The sequence below is a fragment of the Balaenoptera ricei genome, chromosome 9, assembly GCF_028023285.1.
Source record: "Balaenoptera ricei isolate mBalRic1 chromosome 9, mBalRic1.hap2, whole genome shotgun sequence".
NCBI classification, from domain to species: Eukaryota; Metazoa; Chordata; class Mammalia; order Artiodactyla; family Balaenopteridae; genus Balaenoptera; species Balaenoptera ricei.
The window spans coordinates 56,772,906-56,793,920 of NC_082647.1; the positions used below are offsets into that span (position 1 = coordinate 56,772,906).

At 35.4% G+C, this 21,015-nt stretch overlaps 1 protein-coding gene across 1 annotated transcript; it reads right to left on the bottom strand.

The window, feature by feature from the left end:
• Positions 1–1,871: 1,871 nt before the first annotated feature.
• On the bottom strand, positions 1,872–17,985 carry LRRD1 (leucine rich repeats and death domain containing 1). Its single transcript, XM_059932772.1, has 5 exons — positions 16,039–17,985; positions 12,369–12,567; positions 4,931–5,092; positions 2,710–2,827; positions 1,872–2,058 (listed from the first exon to the last, which is right to left on the bottom strand). The coding sequence occupies exons 1-5, from the start codon at positions 17,983–17,985 to the stop codon at positions 1,872–1,874; spliced, it is 2,613 nt and encodes an 870-aa protein (XP_059788755.1).
• Between the last annotated feature and the right edge of the window lie 3,030 nt (positions 17,986–21,015).

The window sequence follows — 21,015 nt, forward strand, 5'->3', positions numbered from 1 at the left end:
GAAGTGATGAAAATATTCTGGAATTAGATGGTGGTGAAAGGTGCACAACTCGACTAATTATACACTTTAAAAGGATGACTGTTAAAAATAAAAGATGACTGTTATGGCATGTGAGAATATATCTTAAAAACCCACCCCAAAATGTCAGTAATTAAATGGAAATAGATACTCAAATCAAAAAGCTAAAATTGTCCGACCGATTAAAAAACAAAATGTAACTATACAAGAAATTTTTTGTGGGAAATCTTTCAGATCTAGACATCAGTTTCCAAGATATTGATATAATATCAAGTTCATCAAAAATAGGAAAGGAGGAATTCCAATTGCAAAGTGGCAGATTCTGTCATGTACCAACATGAACACACAGTTAACTACAGTATTTAATATGGCTGCTGTATTAGAGATTTAAATTTCACCTGTCATAGCTTTAATACATTTGGTCTTTGAGTCATGTTTTGCTCTAGTATATGCTTAATTATTTCAAATTGCTTTTATTCTTTCATTACTAATGTTATGAATATTATTGTATAATATATGTATAGCATGATAATTAAAGAAATAAGTTCTCATAACCATTATTTTCTAGATATTTTTGTTCCAAGATTTGATTCTCAGGGAGAGGGGAGAGGATATGATCTGGGCTAAGTCTTAGGGAAGATGCATGGAAATTAGCCAGGAGAGGTAGGTATTCAGAGAGAAGGAGAACATGTTCCATGCAGAAAGAAGAGTAAATGCAAAGGAGAGAGTGAGAGTTCATAGCATATTTTAGGAGTTTCGAAAAGCTTGGCTTGACTGGAGAATAACAGGGAAAGAATGGAGTGATCTAGGCTATAAAAGAAATAATTTTAAATTTTGATCAGGAGGTTGATATGGTTAGATCTGTGTTTTTAAAAGATAAATCTGGCAGCAAAATACAGTATGGTTTGGGTGAGTCTATAGGATAGGACATCTGTTTAAAAGGCTGTTGTAGCAATATGGCAAGAGACGATAAGAACTGGGCACAGTGAAAGTGCTTTCATTGTTCTGATGTTATCCAGCTTTCTCTCTCTCTCTCCTCTCTCTCTCTCTCTCTCTCTCTCTCTCTTCAGACCAAAGTTTCCCCTAGAAAATTTTCTGGTCTTTATATCTGTATCTCTGAACGAAGGGTAGAGAACCTGGTTTATATCACTTAGTTATTCTAGGTCTTAATTTTCTTATTTGTAAAATGATAGTTTCCAAGATCCTTCCCATTTCAATGTTCTATGGAAGTACCTTGCCACCAGCTGAGAACATTAACCATCACACCAGCCACGTGTGAAACTAATGATACTTCTGGATTCTTCACTTTCCACTCACTTAAACTAGTGTATTGGGTTTCCAAGTGATTTAAGAATATTCTAGACATAGTGCAGTTTTTGTTAACTTTATAAGATAACTTTCTACTTAAAAGATACAGAAACTTTGTGATGTGAGACCAAATTAAACAAAGGACTTAATCTTGCAGGTTGGATTTAAGCACCATATATTTTATTGTCTTTGTTGTTGTTTTGGAAGTGCAACATGAAATATTGGTTCACAAGGATAATGCCTATGTCTCCAATCCTCTATTTTTAAACTTTTTCCAGTAGGGATAAGAGTGCCTAAGGATTTATATTAGCTTAAGAACAGCTTCTTTATATCTGTATCTCTGAAGGAAGGGTAGAGAGGCAACAGAATAAATACATAAAATGGTGTCTGTAATATTTTATTATGATAACACTAGAGTGGTAGCCATAAATTGTCATCATCTCTTAGGAATACATGAAAAGAAACATGACGTGCAATTCTCTTGTATCCAGTTTCAATTATATAAGTGCATCATAAGTTCTCAGTTCTTATTCTGGATACACTGTTCAGAATTTAATTGCACATGTAAAAAGTTTTAAAGCTGTTATTTTGTCCATAATTTCATATGCTCCTATCATAGTTAGTGCCCGAGTTAGTTGGTCTCTTAGAGCAGCAGTGGTTACTGACAAGTTGTTATTTTCCATTTTCCACTTATCAAGTGTTCGGTGGACTCTCTCACTTAATGAAACAGTGCTGAAAATTTTGAAATAATAATTATTTTAATTATCAATTAAGAACATTGTTTTAAACTACATCAGTATTATATATCTAGGTTTTCAGGCTAGTTTACCAGAGTGAAGTGAGGATTAAATTAATTGGTGAAGATAGTCTATATAAAAGTTTAGCGCAGAGTTTGGCACATACATAGTAAGTGAATGTTAGTCCCATGCCATCCCTTGTTTCCTTGAAGAAAATCAACAATTCAATTAACATTTGATCCTAAGAGAGATTTACTCAAGACCTCAAAATAATTGTGGACTATTTACTATAAACCAGTACATTACTGCTACAATGCTACATGCTTTATAACTTGATCTCATGACAGCTCTCTTAGATAAGTCTATCCATTCTACCAGTAAAGAAACTGAGGCACAGCTAAGTTAGGGGACTTATCCAGGATCACAAAACTATTTGGGATTTAAAGCCAAGCAGTCTATCCTCAGAGTACTTGCTCTAAAACTACTATTCCCATATGGATCTCAAATATATAATAAACTAAAATCAGTCTTTTACAGCAAATTAGAGTTCATGTTAATATGAATGTTTCAAAACCGTGTAATATCAATATGATATAAATCAGAACATGAGAATAAGCTTATACTACATGTTGTCATTCATACATACCTCATGGTAGACTTATCAGTTTCTGTGATTGCCAGGTTTAGTTTTTGACACAAAAATTGAAAATTTGTTTCAGTAATATTGTTGGCAATTATCTTGAAGATCTTCGCTAAGATTTTCTCTACATTTGAACATAAAAGAAAATTTAGGTCATCTCTTTTGAAAAACATACTCTATTCTGAGTTAATATTATAGCTAGGTTTTTTACTTCTGTGCTGCTATAAGATGTACATATCAAATAAGATTGAAAACTAAAGTGTAGCTCTAACGCACAAACTGAAATTTGAACCATTTATTCCATTTCTTCTAAAATCTGAATAACCCTAAACATAAATAATGTAAAATGTCTATTTAACATAAAATGTCTATTAAAAAGGATATTATAAGCAACTTCAAGGTGATCATCAAACCCTTTAATTCTTTCAGGATTTGAAATGAATTTAGCTCCTTCCTTCAATTCTGACTTTTTAATATGCTTCTTTGGGTACCATCCTGAGAAACCAAGTTCAAATCTACTATAAGTATGGTATATATATATATATATATGCTTATTTTATATTCACATCACTTATTTAATGAGTGTTGGCTTAGATATAAGTAGAGTATTTTTAGTTTATAAAAAAGCTTCTAGGTAATTTAAACTAGATCCATTTTTTTTTAGATCCATTTTTTTGTTAACCAAGGTAATTTGAGAATTTTCAAGAACCAGTGATCTGCCGTCCCTCTGTAATCATCTCAAATATGTTCTATGCTTTCTGTTTTTAAATTTTTATCCATACCATTAATCCCTCAGGCTAGATTATATGCTAATGATATAATTGGAAGTCCAATCTCCTAAGTGAAATTTTAAGGAAGAGACCCCATGTTCGTGGTTAATTGCAGAATTAACATCTCCTATGATGACTTCCTTTCCAATTTCTCTGGGTGCCAAGCCTACAGTATGAAGGCCCCGTGGGAATAAAGAAAGGAGATAAATGGCTTGGATTCTCTTGTTTTTGCTGACTTTCATCTGTTGTCATTGCCCGTTGAACTTTCCCCAAAGAGGCTAGAACCACATGAATCTTCCTTCCTCAGGAACTTGAGTAACAGAATTTTAACAAGGAAGTTCAATCATGTAACTTTACAGCCCTTCTCTAAAGTACTGTTACCTAACAGGAATACTTTATAGATCCTTGGAAACCCCTAAAAGCTTTGTTTTATAAAAATAAAGTTACCATTAAATATCCCCTTTTTTATGATAATTAGCAGAACCAACTTGCCTAGCAAGTTAGAGAAAACACCTACAGTGACTTTTTATTGCTTAGGTTCCTTCCATCCGTGAGGCCCACGTCTTGCAAAAGCTTCTGAATGGTAGCCATACATATTGTGGCTTACAGAGGACTGTACATTTTTAGTGACCATCTCAATAGATTATAAGATTATGATGATATAAGCCTCCTGATTACATAGACAGGGTCCTGATAGTTGTATATATTCTCTTTCCCCAAACCTGGATCATTAAATTGCTTTAATACTTAAATACGGCATTAAATTGGAGGACCAAAATCTGAATCTACTCTGAGGATTGACAATGAGCGGCAAAGTTAGAGTCCCAGAAAAAAGCTTAGTTGTTGGGAACCCAAACCCAGGGAAAGAACTGGATAGTGAAACTTCCATCCCAAAGGCTTGGAGAAACCAGTCTCCGTCTGGTCCGGTGAAAGGACATGTAAAGAAAATGGACCTGCTCTCTGAAGTAATCAGGAACAACCAAAGGAGCTCTTAAGAACAGAAGGAATGAAGAATGCCCAAGGATTACAGACAGGTGATCATAATGAGCCAAGAACTGACTGGCATCAATGTAAAGGATCTATGAACTTCCTTCAAGGCAAAATACAACTTTTAGAACAACTACATATGGTGATCAGAGCTGACGAAAAAATCTGTATGTAGATTCTCTGAGTTTGGCCACAACCGTGATGAAAAATCTCTTGAAGTACATTGAGGCCAGTAGGTGGGAAGCAGCTCACCTGTGACTTAAATTTTCCTGTTTTCAATGGTTCAAATTGTGTAGACCCAGATTAAATAATCAAAATTACCAAAATAAACTCCTAGCCTTCAGGAAAGGGTAGACGATAAATATTTGAAAGTCTCTGCCGGATTGAAAGCCTCTGATTAAAGCAAACTATTTGTTAATTTATAGATGCCAGAAAATGACTCGTAAGCTAGCCAATCACTCATCACCTACCATCTCTCTCATCTGCCCTCTGTAGATAGCATGCAATAGTATACAATTGTTTTCCTTTACAGATTTCCATTGGAGGTCTCAGCAAAGGGTTATCATCAAAATTTATCTCCTTCAGTGAAAAAAGGTTGTAGATACCACTAGGCAGAGCTGTCAGATTATTTCCTAGTAGAAAAAAATTATAATTGAATTATATCCTTCTGTAAAAGAAAACTATGGAGACAAATAACAACTATGTAAAGGGCATCTACTGTGTCTCACTGACAAAGTATCAGAGGAGCCTCACAATGCTGGCAAAACATAAGTTCTTACTGTTGTCCACTTGCTAGGAATGAAAAGGAGAAAGTATAGAAACAGAGCAATGTTTCCTTTTTCTCATAGAGAATGACTAAATGAGAAGGAGGCTCTCCTCTTATAATGCAGGAAAGGACTTTACAGAGTAAGTGAGATGGTAATTTTTTAAATAAACTTTGTTTGCAGTAATTTCAGATTTACAGAAAAGTTGCAGAAATTGTATAGAGTTCCTGTATACTCTTCATCTAGTTTTAGTTTTCCCTGATGTTATCATCTCACATTATTGTATTACATTTTTTTTTTATTCAGTCATCAATTTTAGACACATCATTGTATACATGTCAGTCCCAATCGCCCAATTCAGCACACCACCATCCCCACCCCACCACAGTTTTTCCCCCTTGGTGTCCATATGTTTGTTCTCTACATCTGTGTCTCAACTTCTGCCCTGAAAACCGGTTCATCTGTACCATTATATTACATTTTTAAATCGAAGAAACTTTAACATTGGCACATTACTATTAAATAAGCTTTGGACATTTTTGAATTTCATTATATTTTCCATCAATGTCCTTTTTCTGTTCCAGTATCCATTCCAGGATAGCACACTGCATACAGTTATGTCTTCTGGTCTGTGACAGTTCCTCAGCCTGTCCTTGTTTTTCATGATCTTGATGGTTTTGAGTAGTACAAGTTAGGTATTTTGTAGAATATTCCTTAATATGAGTTTATCTGATATATTTTTTCATGAATAGACTGGGGTTATGGGTTTTTGGAAAGAATACCACAGAGGTGAAGTGCTCTCATCACACCAGGGATACCTGACATCCACAAGACATCACTAGCATGTTAAACGTTATCCCTTGGCTAAAATAATGTCTGCCAGGTTTCTCCAATGTAATGTTTTGATTTTCTCCTTTCCATACTCTATTCTTTAGAACTGAGTTACGAAGTCTGGTCCACCCTCAAGGAGTGAAGATTAAGCTCCAACTTCCCTAAACATCATTTTTTCAAAACCACCTTAATCTGTGGGACTTCCCTGGCAGTCCAGTGGTTAAGACTTCACCTTCCAATGCAGGGGGTGCAGGTTTGATCCCTGATCAGGGAGCTAAGATCCCACATGACTCGTGGCCAAAAAACCAAAACATAAAACAGAAGCAATATTGTAACAAATTCAATAAAGACTTTTAAAATGGTCCACATAAAAAAAAAAATCTTAAAAAAATTTTTTTTTGATCTTTAAAAAAAAAAAACCCACCTTAATCTAACATAAACCTGACATAAAAAGTAAAACTGTGATAACTGACAAAGTAAGAATTTGTAATCATTTCAAGAGGAACTGGCCTAACGTTTGCCTTTGTGCTATTTATATATTTGTGGTTATATTATTTTAGCCAAAATTAAAGGAACCTGGTTCCTTTTAGTGAAGAAAGGTATTTAGAAACCAAGATCTGGGTACTAGAGTTGCTCATTGCTTCTTGGAGTGTGTGCTGCTTCTGACTTAAGTATATTCTCTCTCACTCCCTGATATCACTAGCTCTGGGGAAAACCAGTTGCCATGTCATAAAGAGGCTCATATGGAAAGGGACTAAATCCTGCTGCCAGTAGCCACATAAATAAGCTTTGAAGCAAATCCACCAGCCCTAATCAAGCCTGGCTGCAGCACCAGCCAACAGGTTGGCTGCAATCTCATACAAGACTCTGAGATAGAACAAGTCAGCTAAACACCTCCTGGGTTCCTGACCCTCAGAAACTGTGTGAAATAAATATTTTATTAATTTAAGAAGCGAAATTTTGTGGAAACTTGTCACATACCAATAGAAAACTGATATAACAGCTAATGGCTAAAAGTACTGAACTAAGATCTAAGGAGCTGCCATTTGCAGGGAAGGAGTTTGTATTTTTAGTCCAGCAACTTAAGTGCCTGATGAAGCAACAATAGCAACAAAAACAAATATCAACATTGGAGAGAAATAGAATTAATTATAGGGTTCAGGATTCAAAACAGAGAAAAAAGAAAATGTGGCTCACTCCCAAGAGAAAAAAACAACTCAATTGCTGTAGTTAACATATAAGAATTTTAAAGCAGCTAATACAATGATGTTCAAGAATGTAAAGAAAGATATTCTTATAATGAATGAAAAAAATAGGAAATCTTGGAGGAGAAATATAAACTATGAAAAAGGAAAAATGGAAATGCCAAAACTGAAAAATTCAGTATCTGAAATTAGAAATTAATTGGAGAGATTTAACAATAGAAATGATAGACAAGTCAGTAAACTTGAAGGCAGATCAATATGAGATGCTGAAAGCTCTGTGTACACACACACACACACACACACAGGGAGAGAGAGAGAGCACTTTAGGGATTTGTAGGACAATATGTAAAGGTAATTGGAGTAGAGAGAGAAAATGAAGCAGAAAAAAATTTTGAAGGAATAACGGTTAAAAAAAGTCCCCCAATGTAGTAAAATACATGAATATACAGACCAGAAACAGCAAAATCCAAGCAGTATAAATAAACATGAAAAACACACCTAGAATGAATGTCACAGAAAATTCAGAGTAGGCCTCTCAAAAACTCAGCCCCTCCACTTGAAACAATCAAAAGCTGGAAAGGGCTGATAGAATCAGCTTTTTCAGAATTCTGGAATTTAATCCAGAATTTTAGTTACTAGGATACTGCTCAATGAAGAAAAAGGCAGCAGAATTTTGGTAAAAGAGCACTGTGGCTTTTTCACTCGTCTCCATACCACCCTCCATTTCCCAGCATGGCAGCAACAGCTGTGGAGAGGGCAGCCTGCATTCCTGGTGCAGCTTGCTCATGCCAGAAAGCCAACATGGACCTTGTTCTTTTAATACTGAGGTTTTGCATTTTGACCTGTCTGCTGATTCCCCGAGGGACTGACACAGAGGCTGACTTTTGTTTTGCTCCCCCGACTCAGGATGGAGCTGCCTTCCTGAGTGGCAAGTGGTTGTCACATGTAAAGACACACATGTCTGACCCTACCTGGGGCAAGGAACAGCAGACAGGGAAAGCAGCAAACAGATCCAAAAGCCCAGGAAGGAGGAGGCTGAAGAGGAAGTTTCTTGGGGGAATAAGGGCTCAGAAGGGCCATGGTGTATCCTGGGGAAATGGAGTACAGTAAGCATATCCAGGACTGAACACATGCACAGAAGAGAACTGAGAGAATCCTAGGTTTGCACCTGTGGTGGATTTTTGGGCTTCACACAATCAGGAGAAGAAGGCTAAGGCAGAGTCATAGGTGGCCTGACTTAGCATTGAAGTGCCCCAGCATAGAGCTAAGCTGCAAAGACTGGGAAAGTAGTATTTTCTTTTATGGCTCTAGGTATTGAAGGACAGAAGAAGATATCCATGCAAATACTAACCAAAGAGTTGGGGTGGTTTTACTAATATCAGATAACATAGACTTTAAGTCAAAAACTGTTATAAAGGACAAAGGACAGTATATATTGTTAAAAGGATCATTACATTAAGAAGATATAACAGTTATAAGTATATACATACCTAACAGCAAAGCCCCAAAACATATTAGACAAATATTGACAGAATTGAAGGGAGCAACAAGTGGTTCTACAATAATAGATGGAGGCTATAATACCTCACTTTCAATAATGGATAGAACATTTAGACAAAAGGTCAGTAAGGAAATAGGAGACTTGAACAACACTATAAAACAACTAAACCTAACAGACATACATAGAACACTCCAACAGCAGAATACACATTTTTCTCAAGTGCACATAGAACATTCTCCATGATAGACCATATAATAAGCCACAAGACAAGTCTCAATAAATTAAAATTGACTGAAAAAAGTCATACAGTATATCTTCTTTGACCACAATGGAATGAAACTATGAAAAATAATAGAAGGAAAACTGGAAAATTTACAAATTTAAACAGCATACTTTTAAGCAACCAATGTGTCAAAGATGGAATCAAAAAGGAAATTATAAAATATAAAGAGATGAATGAAAATGAAAACACAATAAACAAAAATTATGGATGCAACAGAAGCAGTGCTTAGGATGAAATTTATAGCTGAAAAAGAAGAAATATCTCACATTAATAACTTTACACCTAAATGAACTAGAAAAAGATAAGCAAATTAATCCAAAACTATCAGAAGGTGGAAACAATAAAGATTAGAGCAGATATAAATGAAATAGAGAATAGAAAAACAATAGAATCAACAAAACCAAAAGTTGGTTCTTTGAAAAGATCAACAAAATTGACAAACCTTTAGCTCAATGGACTAAGAAAAAAGAAGCAAGACTCAAATTGCTAAAATCAGAAATGAAAATGGGAACATTACTACTGATTCTACAGAAATAAAAGATTATAGAGTACTGGGAACATTATTATACCAGCAAATTGGATAATCTAGCTGATGTGAATGATGGAGTTAGAATTCTAAATAATGTCCTACTTCAAAGTCTGTGCTTTGAGGAAAGCAAGGAATTAATCTATAAATCCCTTTCACTGGTATAATGTCTCACATTTATCAAAATATTTTCATAAGTTTTATCTTATATTTCCACGATTCTATGAACAAGCAGAAGTTATAGCTTTCCTATCTTGCTGATGGAAAAACTGAGGTTCAAAGTGGTTATCTATCTTTCTAAATCCACTAGCATTAGTGACAGAGGGGACTAATTCTCAAGACTGTATATAAATGTCTTTTGTCTGAATAATGAAGATGCCACCAGCTTTCAAAGTCTCATTCAGTCCACAAACCAAATCTATGACGTGGGTGTTCCTGTTAGCTTCGTTTCATGAATGGAGGAAACGGATTCTAACTTCAAATCTGGCAAGGAAAGCTGGAGACTATGGGCATGCCAGTTGTGTAGCGATTATCTCTTAGATCCAAACCCATCTCTGTGGGCTCCTTGATTGTTTTTCCTTGGGTGTCACACCAGCAACGCTCTTTTACCCCACCGGCAGCAGTTCCTGCCCATAACAGCTGAATGCAGTTTGCAGTTTTCCCAACACCTACAGAACTAGCTCCTTTCTCTCTCTCTCTCTCTCTCTCTCTCTCTCTCTCTCTCTCTCTCTCTCTCACACACACACACTGCCCCCCCCTACACAAACACACACTCACCACCCTCAAGCTCAGAGGAACAAGCACCAGGCAAGCAGTACTTCATCCTCAGACTTCCGAGTTTCACCACTGCGTGACCCCTCCTCCAAACTTCTAAGTTTTAATAATTCCAACTTCTTCACTTTATTCCCTCAGCCATAAGATGGTTATTGCTTCCTGCCATTGCTACTTTTGTGATAACCTTAGGATTCTCTCTTTACCCTTTTAGTTAAACAGTTAATAAGATTTTACTTAGTAATTAACTAAGGTGTGGTTTCTGTCTCCTGACTGGATCCTGACTGATACACTTTTCTAATTCTGATAGGGACTAACAGAGAACTGGCTAAGCTTGCAGAACAGTCTATGATCTTCCTATTTTGTCTTGATTCTTGTACTAGAGAGCCTCAAGAGAACTATGCTTTCTATTGGTAGTTGTGTTCTCCAGTGGGCCAGAAGACTCTGGTCAGCCTTTGTTTTTTTCATGCACAAATAGTAGCTGAGTGAAGCATGTCCTACACTTGGACAAAATAGATAACCTCCCTAAAAAACAGTGAAACTTTGTCAAAATACAAAAGTGGGACCAAAAACTTAAATTGCAGGGCTGAGTTATTGTAACTTATTGCAAGTTATTGCAAACGGATGTATACCTACATAGCCAGCTTACTAGGCGTTCTGGGGATTCAGGAAACAAATGCCAGTTGCATTATATCTAAGTATTGATACATTTACTGTAGGTTTTACTGTACTACTGGTACTAGTGCACCCAAAAGATGAGTTTGTTTGTAATCTAGAAATCCTCTAAATTTAAGAAGGTGCAGGGCTCTGGTTATAAGTGCTACTTTCAACTGAAAGATATAATTTTAGAAACCCAGCTGTTTATGAGATTAGCTGGTACAACCACTATGGGCATAAATTTCCTCAAATCTGGTAAAGTTGAAGATGTACATAACCTCTGATCCAGTGATTCTACTTATAGCTATATGCACTTCGAAAAACTCAAGCAGATGTATACTAGGAACATGTACAGGGATATTTGTAGTAGCAAACAAATTGGAAACAACCTAATTGTCTATCAACAGGATAATGGATTAATTGTTGTTTAACCATATAATTGAATATTATACATATTATACATACATTTAAAATGAATGAAATAGGTCTATGTATACATTAACATGGATTAATTTTGGAAATATGACAAATGAAAAAGCAAGTTACAGAATGGTAAATTACATACCATATAGTATGATAAGATATAATAAAATTTAAAACTCAAAATAATGTTACTTTGTTATGGATATATATATGTATAAAAACATGGATAGAAAAAAGATATACATCAACTTCAGTACAGTGGTTACTTCTAGTTTGGGGAGAAGTACAAAAGAAGTTTCAATTCTGTTTTATTTCTTAATCAAAAATATCTCAAGTAAATATCACAAAATGTTAGCATTCCTTATACCTGAGAGTAAGTACATAGGTGTTTATTATTTTTCTGTAAGTTTGAAATATTTCATAATAAAAATTATTAAGAAAAATACTTGTCTAGCTTTGGGAATTCTGATATTTTTAGAGTGAGTGATTTACTTTTTTTGTTGTTGTTATTGAACTGATTTACTTTGTAAAAGAGTGTAAGGTAATTAGAATATTGTAGGGTGTAGGAGTGGGATCGGGGAGCCAGCAGAGAAGGAAAATAGAGACAATGCTGACCTAAGGTTGTGTAGGTAGGTGTGTGAAGAGAGAGAGATGAGGTCAGGTTCACAAAGGGAAGAAATAATGAATAACTGGGTATAGGCAGAGAAGACAGAAAAGAAATGAAAATGTGTGCAGGTTCCCTAGCTGGATTATAACCTCTTTTAGGGAAGGAACTGGACCTTATGCTTTGCTCTAATTTTCTGTACCTGCACTAGCCATTTCCTTCCTATGGGCACTTAATACATGATGTTGACTGTTTGCCATTCTGTCTTGTCAGCAAAATTTGCAACCTAGAAACCAAAACTCAACTTAATTTATTATGCTTATTGGTTATGCTTGACACTCACCACTCAAGTTTAGTTGCTGGAGAGCATTTAAAGATAGAAAAGATGGTGGCAGATATCTTATTTGATTGTTGTATGCATTTAAACTAACCAAACCTCTCAGTTCCCCTATATTTCTTGGCATCTCTCTGATTGCATTATTTGAGATATCAAGTCCTTTAAGTTGAGTCATATTAGACAGCTCTTCCGGAAGTCTTGTTAACTGTAACAAAGATTAAACAATTATATTTTTAATAAATATTTCTATGACTAAAACTTCTTCTAAAATAAAATGGAAGGAGAATTTTTTGTCCTAAAAAGGATATATTTTCATTATGTCACAAAGTCTTTGTGATTCCCTTCCTTAATAAAACCCACAACAAATTGTGTAGCATGCAGGTATTTCTCCAGTCTGACGGGTGCTACCAATTCAACCCTGTGGCTTGCTAACCACTTTCCTCACTCTCCCAACACTCAGTGTTCATTGCCACCTAATCCCTTTCTTCCGTCCCTAAAGCTTACCCTGCTTTGATTTCTTCTCCGCCCTGAAGTCTTTCTAAACTATTCTCTTCCATATTTGATGTCTTTACTCCTACTCTCATTAACATTACTTTTTATTAGTCCCTTGTGTGTTCTTCTTGGATATTTAAATGACATGATACATGTTTTTTACTTTTTGTATACATGCTCCCAATCATGATGCATTTTGAGTAAGTGCTCAGTAAATTTCTTTATAATGGACACACACAGTTTGGCAATATAGCCTCAAATGAAAATTCCTAGTACGAAAAGTATTGCAAAGTAACAGGAATTAAGATACTCTGCTAAGGCAAAGAAAAAATACGCATCGTCAGAAAAACTAAGGCCATCACAAGTGGCTTTTGGAATAAAGGAAGTTCTATGAGTGAACAAAAGAGTTTTGAATATATGGGCCCCTCAGAAATAATCAAACAACAAGGTGAATACTGGATATTGTGCTCAGTGTTCTTCTATATATAAAAGAAGCATAATAGACAATCCCTAACTTCAAGGAGATTAAAATTTAGTTCAAGGAACAAAATACACACATATGAAACAATCAGAAATCAGCATTAATAAGTAATTCAGTGCTAAAATAAAGTTTACAATAATATATAGAGAGAGAAGTTTTAGGGAATGTGTATCAGTACAAATGAGAGAACTAAAAGAAAACTTCATGTAGCAGGTGGGACTCAAACGGCCTTTTAAGAAAGAATAGAATTGTATAGAAGTTACAGGACACTTCAGGCAAGACAAGTATCATGCATAAAAATGGCCAGTGAGAAGCTGAGCAGTAAAGAGAGGTGACAGGAAGCAGAGGGAGATATATTTAGAGAGGGAACATGGAAACAGCCTCCAGCAAGGCTTGAAACCCGGGCCTGCGGGGTAGGAGTCAGATCAAGACAGATAGCTAGTTCTATAATTTGGCATTCCTTCAAACAAATATTCTTGAATTACTTGCTCAACATTTATTAGAGGAAGTGCCTGAGAACTGTGTGATGATGGAGCTACCATGGAAGGGAGACTCCTCTTGGGCATCCTTCACTCAGCAAAATAAAAGCCCTGTGATTAACCTGACTCATCTTCTTCCGATGACTGTTTAGTGAATATATGCTGTTATATAAATTAATCTTTTGAGCATATTACCTCCACCCCAAGAGGGTTATCAAAGTAATCTTTCCAATGATAGAGAATATTCCTTTTGAAAGGAGTTCTGATAAATCATTTTTCTCATCTGGTGACCTTCAAAATGATGTTTTAATGACATGGAATGGTGTCTTTGGCAACGACCCACCCATCCAAGGAATCTGGATTCCTTAGAATGGTCCTGTGAAATGAAGTCTGATAGTTTTGACAGGTCCTAAGAAAAGGAAGGAAACTGAATCAAAGAGAACAGCAAGAGGTTCCTGGAGTAGTCTAGGCATGAAGTAAATGATGAGACAATGGAATGATGAGACACTGACATTGGAAAATGAGAGAGATGATCCAAGAGCTTTTTCAGAGGAACAATGAAATCGTTTTGGTGTAAGATTCGGTATAACTGGTGATGGTTCCATGATTTCTAGATTGGCAGGTCTGAAGAAAGTGGCATCACAAACAAAAATAGAAACGTTTTTAAAGGAGTTGCATTAGAAAGAAAGATGAGTTTGATTTTGAAGTTATATTGACTTTGAGACAATAGAAGAATAGAAGAACAGGGAATTTCCAGGGAATCTGTGGGACTACAGCACTGGGAGAGATTAGCTCCAGTTATGTAGATTTGAGAGTCATGTGCATGCCAAAGTCTAGGAAGGAGTTAATAGAAAAGAGAAAATTAAAGACACAACCTTGCAGACTTCCACAGTAAGATACAGGAGGAGAAAGTGAGAGGATTATGAATCAGCCAAGGAATTCGTTGATGATTATAATGCAGAACTAAAACATGTCTTTTAGTACAAGAGCAACGTTTAAAACACAACATGTATCATTATTCATTCCATCTACTTAAGCAAGTATTTTCTGGAGTAGCCTCTCTGGAATATGTATTATATAGCAGGTATTAGGTTTAAAAAGGTCAACTTTTTAACTTTCAACTTTGGGAAATGTGGGTTAAATAGAGACAAAATGGTTTCTTTAGTGCAGGACCCTTCAGAGCTTTTAATACACTGAATCCATTGTGATTCTCTAAGAGAGGAACCCAGTGCCTCTCAAAGCTCATGGGACTAGTGTTTTAGGAACAGACTCTGGGAAATCTTGCTCTACATAATAGTCCAGTCTCTATCAAGGTACTTTAATTTGACTGTGATGGTCAAGTTAAAGATTGCTAGATAATAGCTATGTCCTTTTCACTCGTTTACTGAGATCTTAATATATAAATCAGTAATGCTTTTTTAAAAAAATATTTCCATAAAATTCAGTCAGCATTGAGTAAAATGAAATGCTGTAAGAACATTTATACCCATTGATCTAGCAATTCTTTAGGGAGAATTCCCTAGGGAAATAGTAAAATATGAAAAATGCTATATTTATGAAGAAATTCATCACAGCATTATTTATGATGATGAACAATTACAGCATCACTAAATGCTTAACAACAGAGGTTTAGTTACATAAATCACGTATTGGTTATAACAATTATTGGGATGATTATGTTATGTCATGGGTAAATTCTTACATGTTAAGTGAAAATAAAAGACTTTAAAACTGAGTGTACAGTATTTTTATAATTGCTTATAAAATCATATACATAAGAAAAAGCAAGAGTGAAAGTAAGTTGTATCAACATATGACCAGTAGTTATATTATGATGGTATGCTTGTGGAATTTTTTTACTTCTTTTTCTCAATTTCCCAAATTTTCAGTAATGTGTTTATATTACATCCATAACTTTAAAACTCCGTTCACAGTTAAACTGAAATAAAAATAAGTCTATAAAATTGTCAGCTTTAATTACTTGGGATTTCATTTTAATGAAATATTTTCCTATAAAACTCTTGTGTTGAAAAGTTTATTTGTAAGCCGTATTTGAGGCTTAAAAAAAAAACCTATCCTTTACAAAATAAAGTATTCCAGCTAAATTAAACACACACACACACACACACACACACACACACACACACACACGGACACTACAGCTTAGATTCTGATCCCCTTCAGTCATGCCTTCCCCGCAAAGTCCTAAATATCCGTCTCTTACCTTTCTCCCATTTATCTGGCTTATATTCAGCTCTTCCAGTGATTGAAGTTGGCAAAGTTCAATAGGAAAATATGTAAATTGATTGCTTGAGATGTTTAATTTCTGGATTCCTTTTAAGTTACAGATCTCTGAAGGAATAGTCTGTATTTGGTTTTCTGAAAAATCAAGTACTTGCAAATTTTCTAAAGTACACACTTCTATGGGGAAAGTTTCCAACTTATTACAGCATAAAATAAGAACACGGAGCGATACCATATTGGAAATAGATGGTTGAATTTTCCTTATTTTGTTTTTACCAAGATCAAGGTATTCAAGATTAATAAGAGAACATAAGTGCTCAGAAAATATTAGGAGTTTGTTTTCATTCAATTCTAAATGAAGCAGTTGTTTACTGAAAGATATATCTACAGGTATTTCTGAAATATAATTTCCATTAAAACCCAAATAATAAAGAGAATCTAAAGCACACAAACCTAGTGGAAAATACATTATTCTATTATAACTCAATTCAACTTTAGTTATTTTTCTGCAGTTTTTTATTTCAATAGGAAAGTCTGCGATTAAATTTCCTGAAAATTCTAGGCTGAACATATTATTAAGATGTGAAATATATTCAGGTATTTTCACTATATTATTTCTGTTTATATGGAGTTTTCTTAAATTTTTAAGCTTATGGATGTTCTTAGGAAGTTCTGTTAACTTATTATCACTAAGGCTAAGGCATTCCAACATTATGCAGTGGGAAATTTTCTCTGGTATGTCTTTCAATAAATTTTTATCAAGTATTAGAATCCTAAGTTCCCTAAAATTCTCAATTTTGTGTGAAATAACTTCCAATTTATTGTCTGTCAATTGGAGTTCTTTCATTTTGAGCAACTGAAAAATTTCCACGGCCAAAAAGGTAAGTTTATTGTGATCAAGTAAAAGTATTTCTAAATTTTTAAGTTCCTTAATTTCTTTTGGCAAACTGTTTATCAGGTTTCCAGAAAGGTTTAGTAAAATTAACTTTGGAAGGAAGCACAGAGCTTTAGGAAATACTGTTAACTGATTATATTCCAGATTGAGAGCTCTCAAGTTTTTCAAACTAGACAGAGTATCTGGTATATGTCTTAACTTATTTTTAGCCAAATTTAAAATTTCTAAGTTTCCAAGACTTTCCAAGCCAGAAGGAAAATCCTCAATGCAGTTGTTATTTAAAAACAGTTGCCTGATAGTCCCAAGCTGTGATATTTCTTTAGGGATATGTGATATTTGGTTGTGACTGACATTTAATAGCTTTAAATTATGAAGTAACTGAATTTCAGATGGAAGTGATGATAACCCATTTTCTTGCATGGATAGAATTTCAAGTCCTAGCAGATCACTGGAGTCTGCCCCTTTAAAACTTTTGATTTCATTCTCATCTAAATAGAGATATTTTACATATTTGATTTTTAAAATGTCCTTAGGGAATTCCTGTAAACCCTTGGCTTTGAGGTTAACTGTAAAGTTATCTGATCCTAAGCCAAGTCCTTTCTGATTTTCTTCAGAGAGTTGTGGACTAATTTTTTCTAATGTTTCATGAGTTAGGGAGTCAACGAAAGCCTGATATTCAGCACTCATCTTAGTAACTGATAATGGTGAACTTTGTGAAATTTCACTTTTTGACTGCAAGCTGTCATATGTAGCGATTGTTTCAGAAAATTGAAGAGTTTTCCTTTGTTCTTCATTTCTCTTAGATTTACTTCCAGAGGAGGATGTTGATGTATCATCACATATACCTAATGTATTTTTTCTAGGACGCGCTTTACAAATTTGTTTGGAAGTGGTCCCATCAGAAGCTTCCTTTAGAGAGTTTGATGTTTCTTTAATAACTCCAGATTCCTCCACTAACCGTGATCTAGATTCTTTCCTAAATTGACTAGTGAGATCCTCTAGCTCTTCTGAAGTACCCTTCTTTTCAGACATCTTATTTGCTGATATGTTTTATACCAATACAAGATTGCAATTCAATTATAATTTTCATGTTTAATTGTTTCCTTTGAACCTACAAAACAAATGATGTGAAGAGATATAATAAATATGTTAAAATTACAAATGAATTTTAATACAACTTTATTCTATAATAAGTAATTTACTAATTATTAAAATACATGTATAACTAATTAACTTATATATAATTGCTGACTAAAGATAGTTTATTGATTGCATGCATTTATCACGATACTCTTGATACCACATTAAAATTATAGAAAGGGGGCTTCCCTGGTGGTGCAGTGGTTGAGAATCTGCCTGCCAATGCAGGGCACACGGGTTCGAGCCCTGGTCTGGGAGGATCCCACATGCCGCGGAGCAGCTAGGCCCGTGAGCCGCAATTACTGAGCCTGCGCGTCTGGAGCCTGTGCTCCGCAACAAGAGAGGCCGCGATAGTGAGAGGCCCGCGCACCGCGATGAAGAGTGACCCCCGCTTGCCGCAACTAGAGAAAGCCCTCGCACAGAAACGAAGACCCAACACAGCCATAAATAAATAAATAAAATTAAAAAAAAAAAAATTATAGAAAGGAATAAAAAAGATCAAAGAAAATGAGAAAGGATACATAAGAGAATGAAATAACTCAGCAAATTTTTGGAAGACAGGGGATAGCCAGTGGCCCCCCTGTGCCACATGCAGAGAGTACCATTCTCATTGTGGATATTGTAGGTTTACTTATGGTATTGAAGCATCTTGTCCCAACAAATTCAGTGCGTTATGACAGTTCTCCAGTAGGTGGAAGTAAAATGCCTTAAAGAAGGGGATGCTTTCTATAAAAAGTAGAAGTAAAACAACCTTTTCAAGGACTAACGCCTGACTTTAAGTCTTTTGTTTGACTCTTGAGGAACCTGCACAGCTAGGCAGCACCCTTCTTCAGAGGTCTGGATCCCATCTCTGTAGGTCCCTCCTCCAAGTTTGTGGTTTTTAATAACCCAACCTCTTCCCTTCGTTCCGTCATCCCTAGGGGTGGTAGCTACTTCCTGTATTTATTATCTCTATGTTACTGCAGTTCCCCCTCTACCTTTTCAGTTCTCCAATACTTGTCTACTCAACTCCCTATATTTACTGCTCCTTCTTCTTTTTATTATTATTATTTATTGAAATACAGTTGATTTACAATATTGTGTTAGTTTCAGGTTACAGCAAAGTGATTCAGTTATATTTTTCAGATTATTTTCCATTATAGGTTATTACAAGATATTGAATATAGTTCCCTGTGTGATACAGTAAATCCATGTTGCGTATCTGTTTTATGTATAGTACTTTGTATCTGTTAATCCCAAACTCCTAATTTATCCCTCTCCCCACCTTTCCCCTTTGGTAACCATAAGTTTGTTTTTGATGTCTGTGAGTCTATTTCTGTTTTGTATACATATTCATTTGTATTATTTTTTCAGATTCCACATATAAGTGATACCATATAATATTTGTCTTCATCTGACTTGCTTCATTAAGCATAATATTTTCTAGGTCCAACGATGTTGCTGCAAATGGCAATATTTCATTCATTTTTATGGCTGAGTGATACTCCATTATGTATATATATCACATCTTCTTACGCCAATCATCTGTTGATGGGCATTTGGGATGTTTCCGTATCTTGGCTATTGTAAATAGTGCTGCTGTGAACACTGGGGTGTGTGTATCTTTTTGAATTAGAGTTTTTGTCTTTTCCAGGTATATACCCAGGAGTGGAATTGCTGGATCATATGGTAGCTCTATTTTCAGTTTTTTTTTTTTTTTTTTTTAATTTATTATTTATGGCTGTGTTGGGTCTTCGTTTCTGTGCGAGGGCTTTCTCCAGTTGCGGCAAGTGGGGGCCACTCTTCATCGCGGTGCGCAGACCTCTCATTATCGCGGCCTCTCTTGTTGCGGAGCACAGGCTCCAGACGCGCATGCTCAGTAATTGTGGCTCACGGGCCTAGTCGCTCCGTGGCATGTGGGATCTTCCCAGACCAGGGCTCGAACCCGTGTCCTCTGCATTAGCAGGCAGATTCTCAACCACTGCGCCACCAGGGAAGCCCTATTTTCAGTTTTTTAAGGCACCTCTATACTGTTTTCCATAGTGGCTGCACCAATTTACATTCCCACCAACAATGTAGAGGGGTTCCCTTTTCTCCATATCCTCTCCAGCATTTATTATTTGTAGACTTTTTGATGATAGCCATTCTGACTGGTATGAGGTGCTACCTCATCATGGTTTTGACTTGCATTTCTCTAATAATTAGAGCATCTTTCCATGCACCTGTATGTCTTCTATGGATAAATGTCTATTTAGGTCTTCTGCTGAATTTTTGATTGGGTTGTTTGTTTTTATTTATTTTTTCAATGTTGAGTTATATGAACTGTTTGTATATTTTGGATATTAACCCCTTGTCCATTACATCATTCTCAAATATTTTCTCCCATTCTGTAGGTTGTCTTTTCATTTTGCTGATGGTTTCCTATGCTTTGCAAAAGCTTTTTAGTTTGATTAGGTCCCATTTGTTTATTTTTGCTTTTATTTCTTTTGCCTTGGGAGATTGATCTAAGAAAATATTGCTACAATTTATGTCAGGATGTCTTGCCTATGTTCTCTTCTAGGAGTTTTAGGGTGTCATGTCTTATATTTAGGTCTTTAAACCATTTTGAGTTTATTTTTGTATATGGTATGAGGGAGTGTTCTAATTTCATTGATTTACATGTAGCTGTCCAGCTTTCCCAACACCACTTGTTAAAGAGCCTTTTCTCCTTGGTATATTCTTATCTCCTTTGTAGTAGATTAATGGACTGTAGGTGTGTGGGTTTCTTTTTGGGCTCTCAATTCTGTTCCATTGATCCATATGTCTGTTTTTGTGCCACTACCATGCTGTTTTGATTACTGTATCTTTGTAGTATAGTCTGAAGTCTGGAAGGGTTATGCCTCCAGCTTTGTTCTTTTTTCTCAGGATTGCTCTGGCAATTCTAGGTCTTTTGTGGTTGCATAT

Coding starts and splice junctions, on each gene's coding strand:
- LRRD1 (XM_059932772.1), bottom strand. CDS start 17,985: ATGTCTGAAAAGAAGGGTACTTCAGAAGAGCTAGAGGATCTCACTAGT. Junction 12,568..16,038: donor GCCAGATAAATGGGAGAAAG/GTAAGAGACGGA, acceptor TCTTTGTTACAG/TTAACAAGACTTCCGGAAGA. Junction 5,093..12,368: donor CCAGCAACTAAACTTGAGTG/GTGAGTGTCAAG, acceptor TTTTTCTACTAG/GAAATAATCTGACAGCTCTG.